This window comes from Podarcis filfolensis, assembly GCF_964270895.1.
Source record: "Podarcis filfolensis genome assembly, chromosome: 7".
Taxonomy (NCBI): Eukaryota; Metazoa; Chordata; class Lepidosauria; order Squamata; family Lacertidae; genus Podarcis; species Podarcis filfolensis.
The window spans coordinates 57,127,042-57,147,814 of record NC_139603.1 but is presented as its reverse complement, the minus strand read 5'-3'; the positions used below and the strand labels follow the sequence as shown (position 1 = coordinate 57,147,814).

Below are 20,773 nucleotides of genomic sequence, written 5' to 3'. Positions count from 1 at the left end.
CGGCTTCCTACACTTCCTTGCCTCGGAGACGTGTCAGTGGGAAATGCACCGATCGTGGCATAGAGAGAAGTAGAGGCTGAGTGGGGCTAAGGCGGAACAGCATCCGACCATAGGTAACCTATCTATAGGAAAGAGGTGAAGGGAGGTTAGGAAATAGTAGAGTATATGCAAACGGGGAGGGGCGGGGGGCCCCGGACAATGTATTGGAAGTTCAGCAGTTCCAGTGCTACATTTGACTCGGAATTTACTAGGAAATCAGCTCCAGATCTTAGTTACCCCTGAGAAAGTGTCTCTGGGCGTATACAGAATGCTAACGAATTTATCCTCACACATCTAGGATTAAAGGGCAAGGCTTTCAGCCGGGAGAAAGAGACCCCTTGACAAGGCTGAGGCCCTGGGGCTCCTCTCATTTTAGGACACTCCCAGCCAGCATGGCCAGGGAGTTGTAGTTCTGCGACGCCTGGAGGGCCACAGATTCCTCACCATTGTTTTCCAAAGTAAACGCTGCAGGGTGCTCATGTTAGCCCGGGTGGGGTGGGGGTGAGTCCTCGCTCTTCTTTGCAAGGAATAGGAGCATTTCTTAACACTCCAGTTGAGCGCACCTTTACACGGAAGTAAGATCCACTGGTTTCAGTAGGGCTCACTCCCAGGGGACTGCCCTTGGCCCGTTTTGTCACAAAGTTTAAAAATCCACCCGTGGAGTAGATGAAGTGGATGTTTCACTGACTAGTCGACGTTTCCCTTAGAAACCCAGCTTCGTCAGTTCAGACAAAACGATTTCCAGCTGAAATCTGTTCTTCAGACCTCTACTCCTCATCCTTCCTCCCCTTCCTAAGTCCTTTCAGTAACACAAGTGGGACTGACATCGCTTTGTTTATACCCAGATTTGACGTTATGCATCCACAATACTTATAATCCTTCCACGCACAAAAATCCGTTCTGATTTAACACACAACTTCTTTCCACCTTGGCTTTGCGTCTTCGAACCTGATGCGAAAACCGGTTTCATTTCACTGAAATTTAGCTTATTACATTTTGGGTGTTTTGGGAGGGGGGCAGGGGCGGAGAAAGAGCCCATGACAAAGTTATTTTAAAGAAAGAAGCTGTGTCTGCATAAGTTGAAACTGAGCCAACTTGGACGGGAATCTGTTGCTGACAAATCTTTCAATGGAGATCGATGAAGAAGACGCACATTTCTGAATGAGCTGTTAGGTATTTTTCAAGTTAGACTTCCCCCAACGACCTCTCACAATTTAGGCAATTGAGAGGCCGGTCAACTTTTCCACTCATAGCCGAAGGAGCCTGAAGGGGTAGAGAGTACAGCACGATAAAAGCAGAGAGCTGACGTCCCCATTTTTGCAGATCTCCAGCCTCTGTTTTGTGATCTTATGAGCTAACCCTGAGGTAATGGATGTAACGCTGCCTGAGACAGTCCTTAGCCATCTTTGGTGGTCTCACAATGGGATAAAGTTATTCCAGCCCACCTCACCCTACCCTTCCACTCCTTCGCTCATTTGAGCAGCGTGCTGGAGCAGTTAGGAGTGGACCAGGGCTAGGATAGGAAGGGAGACCCTGGTTCAGATCGCCACCCAGCCACGAAGCTGCCTGGATGACTTTGAAGCCGGCCACTATTCCTCAGCTTAACCAATCTCGCAGGGATGTTGTGAGGATCAAATGGTAGTGGTGGAGGAAACCCATATACCGTCACTTAATTTTAACCTTTCTATAGTAGGGTATGTCAGTACATGAAGAGTGTGCTGATGTTGTTGAGTACAAAATGTGAATGATGTCACTCTCTACGCATTCATAATGATCAACAGGATGTCAGCATTGAGACCACAATGTAGAGCATTTCATTAAACACATCCAAGGGTTCTACTACCATTGGATTTCAGACATAATTTATTCGGAAAGCAACTCCTCCATCCGGCACATTACAAACTGCTTAAGAACCTTCTTCCAGATTTCAGATGTGGTTTTGCCATGCAGTGTAGGGGACCACCATCAAACTTTCCAAACCCTCATTAGGCAGAGCTTAATTGTGTGGCTTGGTGGAGATTGTGCCTGCCTTATAATGTGTGGCTTTTGCCAATGCACATCCATTGAAAAGCTTGCTGGTAAGGTAAAGAGTCAACCTGTGTAATGTGAAGTTTATTAACAATGCCTTTAGTGAGGAAACAGCTATGCAAGAATATTGGTAAACCACTCCTGTACAACTGTGTATAGAAGTCCCCAATTTACAGATGTGTCTTGTGTGCCTTTAGCACTTTACTTGCAAAAACAGTATTGTGCTGCTTTCTTTTCTTCGCATAATTTTTTGACATTAATTTTGCTGCGGCACACTTAGGATCAATTGCAATAATCATGCAATAGCTTGTTATATCACATATCACCTTTCTTAGATAAAGCCTTATCACATAAACTCAGTACCTAGCCAATGAGGTGACCTTGACAAGTAATAAGGTCACCACTTGATACCTGCCATTACCTTCAAAGCTGGTAGGAACTTGATCCTCCATTGGTTCATGGTCAGCTATTAGCTTACATTCCTTCTTCCCTCCCATCTCTTTCCCAAATTGTACAGCTGCTTCCACAAATATTACAGAGTCAAATCCAATGAGAAATTTTCCAAACAAAATCTTTTGGATAAAATGTGATCCACCATTCCCTTTAATGCAGTATTTGTTATCACTTTGAGCCAAGTCACATGCTTCCTATGAATCCTTCCAGAAGCCAGCTGGATGGAGAGTCATCATTCATTCAATGAGTTCAACCAGGAGAAAGAGAAGACATGACGAGCCGGCTCATCAACTCTCTCATTGCTCCCAGGACGTCCTTCCATGTGTCCTTGAGGGGATGGTTCAGACCCAGTCTAGGGGTGGAGGAATAAAGATTTACAATGGGAAAATCTGAAAACTCATCTTGTACCTACACATATTGACTATTCAGTTCCATCAAAAACAATTATTTAGAAGTATTTGATGGCTGTGGAAAATAAATATATAAACACCACAAAGTCTTTGGATCAACCTTCCGCAGCCTAGTACCCTCCAGGTGTTTGGAAATGCAACTCTCATCAGCCCCGATCAGTTTGGCCAATGAGCAGGGAAGACAGGAGTTGCAATCCAACATCTGAAGCAGGGTTTCAGAAACTTGGGTCTCTAGCCGTTGTTGGACTATAATTCCCATCATCCCCAGCTAGCAGGACCAGTGGTTAGGGATGGTGGAAACTGTAGTCCAAAAACAGCTGAAGTCCCAAGTCTGGGAAACCCTGATCTGGAGGATACAAAGTTGAGGAAGGCTGTTTTAAACATAACCCAGCAGAAAATGTCCTTGCAGAAACCCCATTAAGATGAATGACAGCAGTATGTAATCTTCCACAGCTCCTATTCATTTCAACAGGGTTTGATGAGGAGAACTCTGCTAGGCCCATGTGTTCATTAAAAGATTAAGAAACGGCTATCCAAAGTTATTTGGAACCTTTTGAACATTGTTGTAGAATAATATTATAAGCTTATATCAATTGCTTTGGACTTCTGGAAGTAAACGCGAAGTCCCATGAAATCAACAGATCTTATGATTTTCTGCTTCTTAAGTTGGTCATAGAAAGTCTTCAGATAGCGCTTGTACTCTAGCATGATGGTTAATAGAGATGCCAACCATGACATCCTTTTTTATCTTAAGAAAAATTCAACAGAAGCATCTTCCAAATTTTCACTAAACCCAGAGCACACAAAGATGTTCAATACACAGGGCACTTCCCTCCTTACTCTTAAAAGAGCATGCTGCACCTCACCATGGCTCTATATCTCTAAGATGTAGAGAACCTTGAAATAGCTCATCAGAAAACAGAAACTTATGCAGCAGGTCTGGGGAACTTTTGGTCTTCCAGGTGTTGCTGAACTACAGCTCCCATCAGTCCCAGCAAGCATGGCCAACAACCAGGAATGATGGAAGTTGCAATTCAGCAACATCTGGAGAGCCATAGGACCCCTATACCTGAAATACTGTTTCTATCACAGATGCTTATGATGAACTGCTATATGGGATAAAGATGGTCTGGCAATGCCCCAAGCATATTTTGTAAATATACAGTGTTAAATTTTAAACCAAGTTAGTGAGGAATGATGACGTGTTAGGTATTAGTTGGCTTAGAGTCATGCTGTTTGCAAAACAAGACCTGTTGCCTAGTGGGTGTGAAAAAAGTAGTTTGCTTCTTTCTATCTAATAACAGTTTTGCATTTTCTTTCAAGGACCAGATCCTTAGTTTTAAATAAGGAGCATCATAAATGGATTTTGCACCAAGCAGATTCATTCTATAGGGACCCAACTCTAAAATACCATCCTAATATGGATGATGCTTTTGAAGTAATATTGTTGCAAGTACAATATGTGGGCACATAATTCTGTACACTTATTAGCACAGGTTTTTAAATGGGCACATCTTAATTTCATTATTGCTACAGTTCAGTCTGGTACCCTCTATTTCAGTGGCATAGCTGAGCAAGATTAAGCAAATACAACTATTGATTATTGTGAATGGAACTAATGGGACATCAAGGGTTTAAAAATTATGTCCCTTCATTGTTGGGAAATATCTCTTTGGAGGATGACACCCTTTGGCTAATGTATGGGGAACCTTTGGCCCTCCAGGTATTGCTGAACTACAGCTCCCATAATCCCTCACCATCAGGCATGCTTGTTGAGGCTGATGGGAGTAGTAGTTCAGCAACACCTGGAGCGCCAAAGGTTTGCACTCCTGCTTTAGCTAATGCCCTTATTTGAAGGGCCATAACTCAGTGCATCTGCTTTGCATGCAGACGGTCCAAGGTTCAATCCTGCCATCTTCAGGTAAGACTGGGAGAGAAACCTGTCTGAAATCCTGAGAGCTACTGCAAGTCAACGTAGAAAATACCAAGCAAGGTGGACCAATGGTCTGATAGTATAAGGCATCTTCCTATGTAAGGAACAGAGAACAGGGTTGGCCCTATAGTGCTAAAATCCCTGCCCCTTTTGCCACCATTCACTGGGGGGGGGGTCATTTGGGTGATTTTCAAATTCAGAGGAATGAAAGCTGGCTGAATGTACAGGTGGTGGGATTTGCACTCCTCCTAACAGCAGCCAACCACCACCATGCCCCCTGTCAAAATACCCTATGACTGGCACTCTGTGACATTTTTGTGTCATTCTGATGGGGGGGGTGTGGTTGCCAGGTGTTGGGAAGACTGCCGCTCTACACCACAGGAAGACTGGCACTGCAAAACAGGGAGCAGTGAAAAAAGTTATCTGGGGAGACTGCTTCTCTATCTGGTTTTGTATTCTTTAAATGCAGTTCTCTAGTCACCGCTCATTCTGCCATGTGCATTCCACTATGAAAGCTTTATTGCTAGAGGGCATAGCACCGATAATTTTAATAGTTGGACCACCCAGGAACAAGCTGAGTTTGTGTGGCAGAATGGCACTGGATCCCAGTGCGGAATACAGAATAGGTCCCAGGAATGCAGAAGTTGTTGACAACTCCTGCACTAGTTTAAGTTGGTTTCCATAGTGCATAGTGCATTTGGCACCTCTGAGTATGAGGCTTTTACTGTGCAGGAGATACAAACTTTCACTCCACATTGATAACATAGCAATGTTATCAATGGGCTATTCTGGTTTTATCCATCATCCCCTTCCACTCTTTCCCTTTTTAGTAAATTCTGAGTGGCAGGCAATCCTTAAGCAACCATCAAGAAAACATTGCTGATCTTTCCTTAAAACCACTCATCCTATCCTCCATTTCCACACTTTCTATCTTTTTCACATTTAACAAAATTAAAAAACCACTTGCTTTTGCTAAAGTTTTCTACTTAAAATGACAATGTTTTGTAATCACTCCAGCACTCAGCAGACATGATCCAGAAACATCATACATACTTGCACTTGGAATTTTTGTTTAAGAGTTTCCCTCTCAGAACCTATTGCACCAATTTTCTAGCTATTTTTTCCACATAAAGGGTCCTCTTTATATGCAAGCACATTAAAAAATACAATTCCTCACCTCCAGTCTGAAGTGATATAGTCCAGCAAGAGCTTTATGGCATGAATCGTGCACCTTAATTCTTCCACAAGGCAAATTGATTTGTATGTGTCTAGTATAAGAACACACATGCCTATTCAGAAATAAGTATCCCACTTAATTCAGTGGGGCTTACTTTCAGATAAACAGGGACAGAATTGCAGTCTAAATGTCCTTTGACTTTGTTGCTATATAATATCAACACTGCTTGTTTTTGAAAATCACATATTTCATTATATAATAATATATGATTTTAGAAAACAAGAAGTGCATTTGAATGTAGGTAATTTAATTTATGTTTTTCATGTTAATAGTAAAGGAGAAAAGGAAAACCCAGTCTTAAACTCCTGCTGAAATGGCACTTTGCATATATAAAAAATGTTATAATTTCACTTAATAAAAGTTACATTCTAGAAAAAGAATGTAATGGATGAAAGGTGGTTCAAATTTTGCCACTGAAACCTGGGCTTCATCCATTTGCCTGCCTGCACCCAAAAATTCACAACCAGGATCTGAATTTGCCTTCAATTAATTTTAAAAGTATTGTTTTAAAAACTCATTATTTGCAAAATTTTCACATCAGGGCTGTACTGATTTGAATTCAACCCTTGTCTGTCAAATTTATGTTCCCACCACTACAATATGCATTGTCTGCTAATAATGTATTACTTACAACATAGGCTGTTCTCCATGGTCAGAAACTATTTTTTGTCCACTGAAAATTTAAATAGAATGGAAGACGTAACTATAGGTTATTTTAAAATAATTTCAACTTTCTCTAAAGAGTTTCTGTTTACATGGTAATGTAATATAATCCCTTCAGCAGAACTTCCTACAGCTGTCAACTTTTATCATAACAATACAGCTATAAGCTCAAAGACTTCTTTTCTTATGCCTATTTTTAATTCTCTGGGAGCCAAGTGAAACTCTTTTCTTATAAAATAAATTGTTCAACTACATAACTGTAGGCAGGTAAAATATGCACCAGCAAACTCCATCCATCATGAGATTAGCTGTTCAATTCTCAGAAAGGTGGTTGGCCGTGAACTTTTCGCGCCCATGGGGACTGAATGTCTCACCAAAATAGATTTTCATTCTGTTACAATTAGAGCTATGTGGCAAAAGGATAATGTAATGCTGTTTATTTCACACAACCTTAACGATTCCAAAAATAGTCCTGAGAAATGAATGCAGTGTTCCTCTTTGTGTGTAGGCTGGGTAAGTTCCCTGAAGGATGTAATGTCAAACATACTTTAGGGAGCTTAAACTAATGGTGAAACCTTTTCAGGGGAAGGAGACCCTTAAGTAAGCCCTGTTCCATAAAGTGTGAATGTTCCAGTGGACTCAGCTGAAAATGCCGCACTTCATTACACTTCTAATCTATCTCAGTGGCTCTATACAAAGCTATCAATACAAATTTAAGCCCAAAACATCTTACTCTGCCTATCATCTTACTCTGTAGTGTATGATTCTCAGGGTGCTTTTATCATAGCAGCAGCAATCTCTCTCACAGACATCTTATCCCACAGGGATGGCTTCCACCCAGGTGAGGGAACTGGGCAAGCATCAGCAGAGGGCTCAAGATGGATTCCATAAGCATCTTGCATGTTGCAACTGAACAGTGCACCAAGCCAGCTGTCTGATGCTTTTCAAACTCAAGGGGAAACAGGGAGGAGACACTTGGTCTAGCAGTTGTCTGGTGTGTTCTCTGATCACTTTCTGATAGGATAAACATTACCACCTGCTGTTAGGGAATTATTAAGCCCTGTTCACCATTCATATCTAACAAAAATAAGTTGTGGGCCACTGGACTGACTGCAGCAGATGAAAAAGAGGCAGTGAAAACATAATTTTGTCATTATTTCTCGCCTTTCTCGAGAGGTCCAGTGAATCTTCTATCAGAAAACTCTAGTGGTCCATTAAATTAAATGACTGTTTCCAGAATTCTTTAAACATATGCTGACAAGTGTTTTTTTTAATAGGACTGCAATAATCTAAATCTATCATACTCACATAAAAACAATTGTCTGTCTCCCTTTCATGTAAAAAACAAAACAAATCAGAAAACGTAATCCATTGTATTGTATCATCCAAATCAATGTGTGGTTTATAGACTGTGATCAAACCATCTTTCTGAATCACTTGCTCACAACTTTTTGTTTAGCTGCTTAACTAGAGATAACATAATGCTTGCATACAAGTTTGCTCTGAAAAATAATGTAGAGTAACTTGTGGGTGTTAATGTTAGAAAGCTAACTTTATACTCTCGTCCTCATCTTGTTTGCTTGTTTGATGCTCTTTAAGAAAACTGTGAAGAGACATCATGAAGTCAAGATCTTGCAAGCTGTGTGTTACAAGACGTAGACCTCAAAAACTGCCAAAAGAAACATTCTCTTCTGGTGGGAGAGAAGGGCAGCTATTCTAGCAGTGACGCAGAGCATTGTCTAAGTATGCCACTTAAGAAGCAGACGGCACTTTAAAATATAGATTGTTCTTTGAAAGGACCTGATGAATGAGACCCATTTAAGATTATGACTCATGGCAGAGCTTTGTACCATGGATTTGTTGGATCAGGTAACAAAGCCTGAATAATTTGTAAGGTTTGGATACACATATCGCTTGATCATGAATGAATGACTAAGCTGAGATATTGCAAATATGCCAGGAAGGGCATGTAAGAACAGCTATGGGCATACTGCACATGCTATGGAGGCCAGCTCCATTCAGTAAGAGCTCCATAAATAGACCATCTTGCTGATGCATCAAGACCATCAACACATTCTAGTTCCTCGAAGTTACTCAGCAGTTGGACAGAGTCCATAGTATAATGTCAACATCTTTCTTTACTCTGATTTCTGGTTATTTCTAGAATGTTTTCATCTTTAAATCTTATTTGGTTGGATCTGTGGTGTGTTTTCTTCTTACTCTTAGAGTCATACTGAGTACTAATGGATGGGAAAGGCAAGACATGTAACTTCGTTCAGCTCATACGACCAGAGCAGATGAAGCAGGGTCCCACAATGCTCAGTACTGAGATGGATTTTTAAAAGTTGCTCATAAAGGACCTGCAGATGAACGAGGAAGAATCAGAACCGAGAAAGGAGAGTACTTCTTCACATAGTGCATAGTTACACCAAGGACTTGGTTACTACTAAATGTACTAATTACTACGAAGCTGATGACTTTAAAAGAGGTTTAGACAAATCCACATATATAAGGCAATCAAAGCCCACTAGTCATTATGGCTGCATACGTACTGCAGGTGGCATGACTTTTTAATGCCAATTTCTGGAGAACACTACTGGGAAGAGTGCTGTTGCGCTCAGGTCTTGCTTGTGGGCATTTGGCTGGCCAAAGTGTGAAAAGGATGGCCCTTTCCAGCAGTGTTATTCTAGTATAATGAAGAAAGAGCAGAAGGGTGGTAACTTAATGAACCCAATAAAATAACCATCTCTGGGTTATGGTTGATGGCTACTTTTTAAGCGAATTGAAAAGTAACAATGCTCTAGCCATTCCTTCATACCATGGGTAGGGAATCAGTTGTCCTACAGATGCTACCATCATTCCTGCCCATTGGCTCTGCTGACTGGGATGATGAGAATTGTAATCCAAAAGAATTCAGAAGGCGACAGGTTCTCCACTATTGCCAGGAAGTGCAATGGCCTCAATCTCATTTTCTCATTTTCTCACTCTGTTACTGTTACAACTTTTAAGAGGAAAATTAAGAGCACCATCAGGAAGAACAGGAAAGACATTTTACATGCTGACAGATGCTCTATGATGCTTCCCAAGCACTTCCTAAATTTGGCAAAATCTGCCCTGCTCTTGAACTGTTTTGAGCAAGAACAGTTTTCGAGCATACGTAGGAGGTTAAAGGTATAGGCAGGAATAGATAAATTAGTATACCAGTGAGTCCATTAGCCTATGAATTAGTCTGTGAATGATGAGAATTGCTCTGCATTCCCCTATACAGATCAGTTCTACTGTTATAAAGAATTGGATACAATATAGGAATTTCAGGATCACAGAACGATTAACCATTGTGCAATATTCCCGTGCAAGTGACCTTTCAGTAACAATGGGTATACTAACTTAACCTTTCCATATAATAGACATAATAATAGTTCTGCCACGAAGGAGAATAGTTGTTAAGCCTCTTTTAAAAACAAAGGATTCTAACTAGATGCATGCTTCCATACAAGAATTGTACAGTGAGAGTAGCACAGTCTCCAAAGAATTGATAAAATAGCAAAACTAACCAGAAGTAATATTCATGAAAAGAGGCAACCGAGGAAAAGGAGAGGTATTTGTTTCACTTGCCGCTAGTGATGCAATATCCAATAGGTGCTCTTGAATCATGATATGTGCAAAGGCATATTTCACAGGGCAAATGTGCTAGCACTGCATTTCCCAGGTCTAAAACCCTGTGCTGTGAATGTCTGAATGCAATGGCTCCATGATATCAGCATTGGCTTGAAGTACAGCATAAAAACTGTATATACCAAATGGGAAAACAGGCATTTCCTGTACAAGAATGTTGATCATGGAGGGTTTGGCAGCCACTCTTATTTTGAAAAATCCCTTTTATTTCCCCCTGGTCATTGGGCAGTGCTGAAGAGAACACCCTGTCAACACAAGGATTTATCTTTGCATGACAGAATGTTTTCCCCTATGCCCACTCCTAAATCTGTTTTGGGGTTCTCCTGTTTTCCAGAGCAGATTCAGAGGCTCACAAGGTGCAGATGGGGGAAAGACAAAATTACATTGCACCCGCACTCCTCCTTGCACTTGTGCAACTATTTCGTTGAACCCCACCTCTAATGTCACAGAACAGTGACCGGTGTAACCCTTCATCAGACTGAAGGTGAACCAAAGGAGGCAGGGGAAGGTTAAGAATAAATCTGCCTTGGCGCTGAAGCCACACTTCATTTTCGCTGGATCTATTAATTCAGAGGGGATGTGGCTGTGGGAGATTGCCATGAATTAACCGCTGCACCACCAAGGGGCTAGGGCAGCTCACAAAGCTGACTTTAGGTCCTGCAATCCCTCCTTTCCTCCCACCTACCCATAGCTAGAAGAAGGGATCCTGTGCTAAAGGCATGGCTAGAATATTTTAGCTGCAATTCCAGCATTGCAGGGGGTTGGACTAGATGACCCTTGGGGTCCTTTCCCACTCTGCAATTCTATGGTTCTATGTGGCAGGACCTAGAAGATAAAAATTCCATGATATTTTGAAAGAAACAACAGTTGTTTCCCTACATTAAAAACAACAACAACAATGCCTTTAAATTAACGTAGAGATGACAAGACAAGTATTTTTCAGTTTTCAGTGAAGCAAAGTGCATAGGCCAGGTCAGCCTGGTTGCACTGTTGTCTAAATAGAGAAAATATCTGTACCCGCCATCATTCTGAGGCAAGATTGTTGGGAAAGGTCTAAATTCAGAAACCAGAAGGTATCCCATGACTCACAATGTAGTTTGTAGATGTGACTATTAAATGCTAGGGGAAGGCATCACTGGCAAAACTAATTATAGCAAAAGCATTGCCTGGGAACCTTACAAAAACGTTTTGTCATTACAACAGCTCCACACTGGTGTGATTGAATCACAAGAGCAATTTCCAGAAACTACAAAAGAAAGGAAGATTAAAAAGAAAGAAGTCAAGGGTGAGCTACTTGATTTTAAATATACAATTAATTACGTTTAAAATTATGTTTGTTAGGGCCAAACACATGTAATTGTAACCCACTGGCTATTTTATTATAGGAAAAGCCATGTTTGGAGGGGTAATCAGAATTGAAGAAGAAGGAAGGATGTGTTGGTGCATCCTTTTTCTATTATCCTTTCCCTCTTTCAAATTGCCCCCACATGGATTCACCCCACTCCTGCAAAGTTTCAAATGATGCATAACAATATGTAATTGGTGACGTTCTTTCCCCCAGTTTGCATTGTGTTTCCTTTGCATTGAAATGAATGGCTTGGAATAACATAATGATGATGTAAAGTAATTACATAGTTAACTATGTAATTGATTGCATAACTTTTCACCACAGTAGGCAGCAAGGCAAATGGCATAACTTTTGTTGGAAGCTGAACTGCAGCAGAATGGAAACAGCACTACATGTGACAAATATGGGGTGGAATGGAAATGGAGGCCTTCTAACTAAGGCTGTGTAAGAGGGCCTCATAGATCCAATTCAGGGCACTATCTGGTGATTCATAATGACCCCAATCTGACCAGGATCCAGACCCCAAACCAAATCAGGGTCCTCGCACAGTGTTTAATTAAGGATTTAAAGCTTGCTTAAACATATGGTCATTGGAGGAGGGGAAAACCCCAACTCTTTTCACTGCCTGACCACACCCCTTTGGACAGCCCTAGATTGCTCTGGGTGGACCTCATCTACCCAGGTCTGCCTCAACCTACTCCAGCCAAATCCTGAGTAGACCCAAATTGGCCTAATTTGGTTTGGGATCTGGGTAGAGCAGTTGCACAGCCCTATTTCTCACATCCTTAGTCTTCTCAGGCTTATGTGCTGGACTGGGGAATCTCCAGGGAAGTTTAGGTGTGTTGGCCATTTGAGACCTGGAGCCATGATGGTCCTGATTCCACCCCCCCCCCCCGAATCTGGCAATAGAACAGGACACTCAGAGTTGTTATGCTCAAGATTCTATAAAACCTATAGCTTAGTCTGAAAATGATGCAACATGGAATCATTGCTACTGTTTCTTTTGAAAGGCTTCCCTATGTGATTTATTAGCTAGTAGCCCCAATTTATCCAACTCTTAAAAGGAGTAAGGCTTGAAAACCAAGGGTTCTAGGTTGAACAGAAAAAAATGTTTTATTTTTCTCCCTGACCGCTGTAGGTAAAACACTTTGGAAATTGTTGAATAAGCAAGCATTCAAAGCATTTCATAAAACTAGAAACTCTTATCATAATACTGAAGATCAGTGTACCTGGCAATCAGCAGGTTAGAATAGTAGTATTATCCTATTGGCCAAGCCAGCATCAACTGCAGAATTCTGCTTGTGATGCAGAAGATTTCAAGAGCAGTACTGACTCCGGGGAGCAAGAATATACGCTATGTCTACGTGTGAATGCTGGTAAAGGACAAACCATAATCTACTGATCAGGAACATATTCATCCCTGGGATATGATTCAATATTAAGGCCTCTATGATATTAAAATCTAGCCTTGACTTCAGTAAATTTCTAATGCTAAGTATATGAGTAATCCCATCTGACTCACTGATATTCATGCGTTAAAAAAAATTAAGCACAGCACATGATTAACATTCTTGTTTTTTTGGTGGACTGAGTTTGGAAAGGTTAACATCTTAAAAGCTATTTTCCAAAACTGAATCCTGAAATTTTCCTTAAAGTGCTGAAATTACTCTAGATCATTCCAAAAGTGAAATACTGCACTTTAGACAGCAACTTAAATATAATCACAGTTTATCACTTGAGACTCAAATGAGGCATGACATTAATTCACAGTCTGATCTTTCAGTCCCATCTCTTTAATGATCTTATTAGCTACTGTGTGCTTTAAGTACATTTGCATAACTAGCAATTGTCTGAGATTTAGCAAAATGCAGACTTCCTTGAAGTCTGATGTATGCCATCTCTTAGACACGTATTTTTAAATGTTAATTCCAAATACTTTGGGCATTGTGGCAGATACATTCTATTATGGTATGTGACTGACTCTAGAAATCCCATGATAAAGTTACAGCCAGATACTGGGGGTTGGGGTGGCAGCTGCAATAACATTACTTTTTCCATGACTATCATTTCATTCACCAGTAGTTTAGGCAAATTCATCTACCTTCCAGTTTCAAATGATCGATTAGAATTCAGTTGTAGAGATCTCTACAGTGAGTGTCTCCAAAATATCTTACACACTAATTTGATCTGTGCCAACATCTGACAAGGCAGGAGCCTCGCAAACATCCTTTGGGATGAAGGATGGGATAAAAATTTAATAAATACACAAGCATCGCAGTGACTGCACATGGTAATGTTACCTTCTGGACAGCTGCACCAAATGTCTATCAGTTATGCACCTTATATTTCGTGTACATAGGACCTCCGGGTATAGGACGGTACTGTATATAAATTCAATAAAAAATAAAAAATAAAAATAATTCCTCACATTAATTGTTCAGTCAGAGGCCACATGCTGGTCACTTTATACAGCTAAACAAGACACAGCATGGTTAGTATTTAAATGGGAGGATGTTTGGAAACCCTATGTAAGCTTCTCTGAGATTTTTCATGAAGGACCAAGAAATATAACGAATGTAATATTTGTTTCATGCTTACCATAGCATAAGCTGATGGAAAAAGCTGATGGTAAACATATGGAATTGCAGAACGTAGGCAGGGGACTACAAGTCTGAACATTCCCCATTTAATATAAAACATCCTGCACAGAGTAAATTAATAGCCAAGGACAGGGTAGGCTAAAATTGTAAGTAAATAATTTTTGACATGGCAGAGATTCAATCATGCAATCCCTGATTTGCATTCTGAAATGGCACTATTCCATGGGAGTTGTCCTGCATGCTTTACGCTGTGCCAAAATCTGTTCTCTAATTTCTCAAAAGTCTTCTTTCTCTGGAAAAGGGGCTTTGCTTTTTCAGACTTCAGAAAGGTGGTGTGTGTTTGGTTGAACTTACCGTGTGTGTGTGTGTGTGTGTGTGTGTGTGTGTGTGTGTCCCATTAAATATCTGTGTGGCACTCTACAGTTTCTCCAGTTGTCTGCACTTCTTGATCTGAAAAGCCCACACAGGAGGTTACTTCCTAACATCTTCCCTGGGCTTTAATTGAAGCATGAGAAGTTGAGATAGCTGGATACCAAGTGCTTGCGGCAGTACAATCATTGAGTTTGTTTTTAAGGGAACTGCTTCCTTTTACCTTTTAAAAAAGAAACCTATCTGTACTGATTTCTTTAAATGCAAAAGGCCACAACCTTCAGGTTAAAAAAAGGAGCAACTTTTTTTTGTACACCCAGCTGCCAGGTGCCCAGTAGGTAATCACCATTTTTTTTTGTACTTACGGCCAAGGATGTAATGGGGTTTTCAGGAAGCATGGGCTCTTGGGAGGGTTGCAGAGTGCAGACCACTAGAGAATAGACTTGCAGAATGATAGGAAGGACACTCACAAAACCTTTCAGCTACCTTGAAAATAAGCAGATCAAAAGCCCTGCAGCCCACCCCTGACAATTTCACTGAAATTTTCTCTCCCCTTGGATTATTTTTAATGCAATTCCTTTTCTATTTACTTGACAATGGTGTTTTTTTTAAACCCCCACAGAAGAATCTTTTAGCACAGCACTATACAAAAGCACAAACAGCATTCCTCCCTCACAGCCTTTCCCTCACACTCAAAGTGATACACATCTTTGGGGTGAACCCTCAAGGCTACTTATGTGTACAGCAAAAGAAACCATGGCTTGTTACATCTACAGTTTTCAACGATGTCAGGAATGCCTAATATCTGAAAGACACCATCCATGGGATTAATTGGGGATTTCCTATCTATCTCTTCTTCTAAAAAGGTCTCATATTTCACCATGCAGGATGACACTCCAGGGTAACATTTCAGAGGGAGGGGAGATCAAGAGGAAAAGCTTTAGGCAGCATGTATGGCATGACAGCATGGTCCTTTTAGGATGAAAAGAATGGGACGGTTGGTTCTAACCACCTGCAGGCATGACTACAGAAATGACTTGTGCTGTTAGTTAAGGATAAAACAAAACAGTTCCTACCCCTCAAAGTAAAAAGCATGTACTGAATCTGACTCCAGAGATGGTGCAGTAAGATAAGAAAAGCCAAAACTGAGAGGCAGAATGCTAATCCCTGTGAGGAAATAAGAAGAATACTTCACTAACGTCATCAGAGAAAATTGCTCATTTGGTGAAGTTTGGTGAAGAAGAAGACATTCCATTTTCTGTCCCCCAGCCCCAGTTGTCTGTGTGTTTCTTTTTTCTTTTTAAAAAAGGGTGGTTATGATGAGAACACCCAGGGTAGGTTCAAAATTCGCATAAACTCAACTTTGTGCTAGATTGGTCCTCATAAGAAGCACATGCACCAGTAAAATATCAGGCAGGCATAATTCACAACTAATGCACTTGCTAGAAACTTTCCTCCTATGGTGCCTGAACTACCCCTTTGAGAGGAAAGCTGGGAGAGTTTATTTAATTAACAATTAAACAAAATAATACAGGGCATCATAAACATGTATTATTCCATACCAGCTTAATCATCATGGCTTCCCCCAAACCTCCCTGGGAATTACAGTCTGGTGAAGGTTGGGAGAATTCCTTGCTCCTTTGAACTACAGATCTCAAGGCAGGTCCAGCATCAGCTTTGGACAGCTGCTGCTGGGCCCCCCGGTGCCCTGGCAGACCCACTGCTGCGCTGAGGCTAATATTGGGCTCCATATGCTGTGTGGTTACACAACTGAACTGCCATTACTGACACTGTATCTAGGCATTTTGAGAAATTAAAATGGTAGCTCAGACACAGCTGCCTGGCAGTGACTGCATCCACAGGAGTGAGCCCAGCAGAGGACTCACCGAACTTGGAACCAAGCCTATGTCATGATTGCTTGAAGAGAAGGAATAGCAATCAAATCAGTTTATACCTGTGGCATAGCTGTGTCTTCTGTTACTGCTGTGACACTTCCCTTCTATCATTTCCTGGCCCCACCTTGTATTCTTTCTCCCAACCAGCCCTATGGTCATGCCAGGTCTTCTCCCATATTCTCTTTAGGTATGTTTTTCTTTCGTTTAGTGTTAAAGCTGAGCAGTGCTGTTGCTCCGGACTGTCTGTTCTTATTCCTTCCCCTATTCCTTTACACGTTCCTATTGTTATTGCTCTTTAAAAAACATTTATTTAAAGGCATCCATCTGTCAGGAGCTGCCATGGCTAGAACCAGGAGCCTTCAGTTCTGGTATGTCCATCCCATACAGTGCTCTATCAGAGCTGCAGCTTGGAGCATCATTCTGGCAGTGCCTCAAGGTGTGGACAATTTAGCAGCACCCAATCATTGCTGCTCTGCTTTAAGTGGGAAGTGAAATAGCTACAGGGTGTTAGAAGAAGGATTGCTAAGTGGGTTAAATACTCTCTCCCGCTTTATTTCATGAACCCCTTGCCTGCTACAATTTGAAGAGGCAGGGAAGAAGATAAAAGGCTATAAAGGCAAAACTATCTGGAAAGGAAAGGGTTGAAATTCCTAGAGCAGTCTAACCATAGAGAATGCAATGAGTAGAGGAGTCTAGAAAATATGTACACAGCCCATGACCAGCCAGAATAGCAGAGGGATAGGGTGCAGGAGAATAAAAGGAGAATAAAAATCTTCCTGTCTGGGCTGGCTCTGCCATGTTTTTGGGTGGTCCTCAGCTCTAAACACCTGACTCAACTCCTGGTTCTCAGCTCCTGGCTCACCTCTGACAGCTGCTTACACAGCTCAGTCATAACACAATCCACAACACACAAATGCATGGGATTCAGAGAAAGGAATATTATGTACTTTTCTGTAATGTGTTTATAATGGATAAAATGACAAAAGGTATTCTGAAATGCTTATGTTAAAAGTTAGTGGATATTTTAAAACTGTAGGTTTCAAGACATTCACACATGCAAGGTTGAGTTCATATACATTAGGCATACTGTTTGTGTGTGGTGCATTCATACCATTTTCTTGAGCCTTTCATTGAAGAACATGATAGATTTTCACAAGCAAATTTGAGGGGGTGGGGGAGATCTTAACACAACAATGGATGAAATCTTGATTTTGTAGCATAATTTCCAATTATTTTAATATACAAGGATTTCAATACATCATAAGTGTAAAAGATATCAGACATCAACCCTGCAATTTTACTGAAATTGCAACAGTGGTGATTTACAGGGCAATCCTATTAAAGTCTATCAGGTGCAAGCCATGCTGAGTTCAGTGTGACTTACTCCCAGGTAGGCATGTATATAGGATTGCAGCCTCTATGGAAGTAACTTTATTGTATTGTTCTGCACTGTGTTCTGACCATAGCACAGACACAATAGGAAAAATACACGGGAGAAGTTATTGACGATGCAAAATTAGTTTTAAACACGCCATGCTTTTCATGACAGTGATAAAAAAGATACCTGATGTGGTTGCAGATCAAACAGTGTACATACAGAAGAGGTTAAGCTATGACAATATATTCCAGATGTGTGATTGATGTGGTTGTAATTAGAAGCAAATGCTGTATATTCAGCAGCTGCAAAATTACATTATCAGCCTGATGTGTACACAGAGGGACAAAGACCAACAGAGTTGTCTGTTGCTATTTTGGAATTTGCATGCATGAAATTCTGGTCAATTAAATGCTTTCAGCTCTTAATTGACCTTGTACATGACCAACTAAGAACTGTTTCCAAAACTAGTTTTTGTTGACATGAGGCAGGATCCAAAGCATTACTTTGTTCGAGAGCTTGTGTGCAGTGCACCCCATGTCTTATCCCAAATTGCTTTTGAAACTCTTCTGCATTTTCAAACTTATTTTCTGTGCAGCATTTTTTCCCCCTTTTACAGGGAGAGGGCTGGCTGAGATGTTGATGTTAAAGAAATCCAAGTCCAGAGCCCTGTTGAGCACATAGAACTACTTGCACATTCTTTGGATTGCAGTCATGTATCTTAATATCCATGTGCTAACATCTCTTCCAAGGTCACTTTCGAGTAATTATATGCACACCTGTTTCAAGTTGGCTGCAACTAGCAGGGCCAGTTTCAGGGTGCAGCACCATCGGGCATCTGCCAAGGCCAACAACCCAGCGGGAGGCCCATTGCTAAGCCAAAGGCCTTTGGCCTTGCTCCTTCTTGCTGCTGCTTGCTCACATGTCCTCTACAAGTATGCAAGCAGTGACAAGAACCGAGAGTAGCAGCCTCCGTTGGGTTTGCTCTTAACTTCTGGGCAGCTTAGGCCCATAGGAATGGCACACACATGGGCGGTCATGATAGCAACAAGAAGGCAAACACAGGATAGATACTGCCAAGAGCCTCCCAAAATCTGGAGCAGATTGTTAGACAGGTGTTTGGTGGGTGTTTATATTTGTGTTTCTGTGATGTGAATCACCTTGTGAGAGCAAAATTCAGAAGAAAATTACAACTTGTCTGCTGAAGGTGTATCTTGGGGGAGGAAACTAACATGCATCAAACCATTCCATAGTGACTGATTAGGTCAGGGGCAGGCAACTGGGTGTCTTCCAGACATCATTGGACTCCAACTCTCATCAGCTCCGTCCAGAATTGGGAGTTGTCCAACAGTATCTGAAGGACACTGTGTTGGCTACCACTAAACCAGGTCTCAAAGCCAGTACACAGTACACAAAATAAACATTGTATTCTGTGTCATTTCTGCTCTCCCCCCACCAAATATACGATGCACTAATTTACAATACTACTTGTGCCTAGCTGTGGGTTTCATTTAGCAAAGTGATTTATTGAGAAATCCACTTTCCTACGAATTCCCCCATCTCCTGCGTATTATGTTGCATGTAAAATCCTAACGCAACATTTTCTGAGGCTATATACTAACCTGTGAAGTATCAGTGGGTGTGTTAGCTTCCTTACTACTTGCAGCAGAACTTCCATTTGCCATAGCTAGTTCTGGAGCTTCTGCCTTCTTCACATTCACCTCTGCAGGAACTGAAGGCCCTACCTGCCTAATTTCAGTCACTGGGACTGCATTTGAATTGGTTGTTTGCCGTGGCTGAGTTTTATACCAGCTAGGATAAAACAAGGGATCAGATGGCTCTCCACTTGATTGTGGTTCAGCTTCTATTAGTCCTCCGGACTGTTGGGTAGTTGTCGGCACAACGCCACCCTTAGCAAGGCAGATTTAAAGAAAATAAAGTTAAAATAAAGAACGGAACTTTACATAATCTCTCTTTCACTCACTCACTCACTCACTCACTCAGAAATAGGTGCTGTTTGCCTAATCAAGCTTTCCTCGGAACAGCATTAAAATAAGTCTTTCGATTTGTTGCATTTGTGATTAAGTTTTAGGCTTGCCAGTTGCAGTCAAACAACCCTTTCTAATTTCATCCCCTTAAAAAGTGGTAACGTGAGCAACAAGTGATGCCATTCCTTTCCATATGTAACTATATTTGAATGTACTTCTGATGACCTGATAAAGTGGTTGCATTCATCCAATACTTGAGTTGTGGAGGGAAAGCTTGGGGCAGGACTCTTAATGAAACCCACAATCCCCCTCTCCCTGACTTCTCCCAACTATAGTGAAATCATGCCCCCATAGTCTTCTAAATACAGGAGCTGTCAGCAAAGGTAATGGGGCCTGACTCTTTCAGCCCTCTGTAATTTGAGCACTTAGCTAATCGCACCTACATCACACTGTCAGAAGTATGCCAACAATCGTCTTGATTTGTACTGATAGCTTTAGAAAACTGAAAACCACAGAACCATTTCTGTGCAGAAATAACTATGTGGAATGCCCAGAAGAAGGAGATCGTATAGGTATGTACGTGGGCTATCTGGGGATGTCTTTCTGTGACTTGCAATCTTACAGTTCCATAGCTATACATTAGATTTGTGTTAGGATTGCTATATTCTCATAAGAAGACATTAATGCGTATTGCAAAACATATTCAGATATTCAGATAGGTGCAATTTTCATTCATTTAAATTGCATATTTGCTGCCAAT

The 20,773-nt window shown here is 41.2% G+C and overlaps 1 protein-coding gene across 5 annotated transcripts in view; it reads right to left on the bottom strand.

The window, feature by feature from the left end:
- Positions 1 to 2,138: 2,138 nt before the first annotated feature.
- The window catches only part of TRIM55 (tripartite motif containing 55), a 39,464-nt gene continuing 20,829 nt past the window's right edge, over positions 2,139 to 20,773 (bottom strand). The window contains exons 9-12 of one of the 5 annotated variants that reach the window (XM_083623348.1): positions 19,648 to 19,935; positions 15,832 to 15,922; positions 14,087 to 14,167; positions 2,653 to 2,872 (exon numbers count right to left, since the gene is read on the bottom strand). In XM_083623348.1, the coding sequence (XP_083479474.1) occupies positions 14,127 to 14,167; positions 15,832 to 15,922; positions 19,648 to 19,935 (420 nt within the window). In that variant the 3' untranslated portion in view covers positions 2,653 to 2,872; positions 14,087 to 14,126. Of the gene's footprint in view, positions 2,873 to 6,757; positions 6,774 to 14,086; positions 14,168 to 15,831; positions 15,923 to 19,647; positions 19,936 to 20,773 lie in introns of those variants that run through there. The other 4 variants (XM_083623349.1, XM_083623351.1, XM_083623350.1 and 1 more) reach the window with 4 other exon arrangements.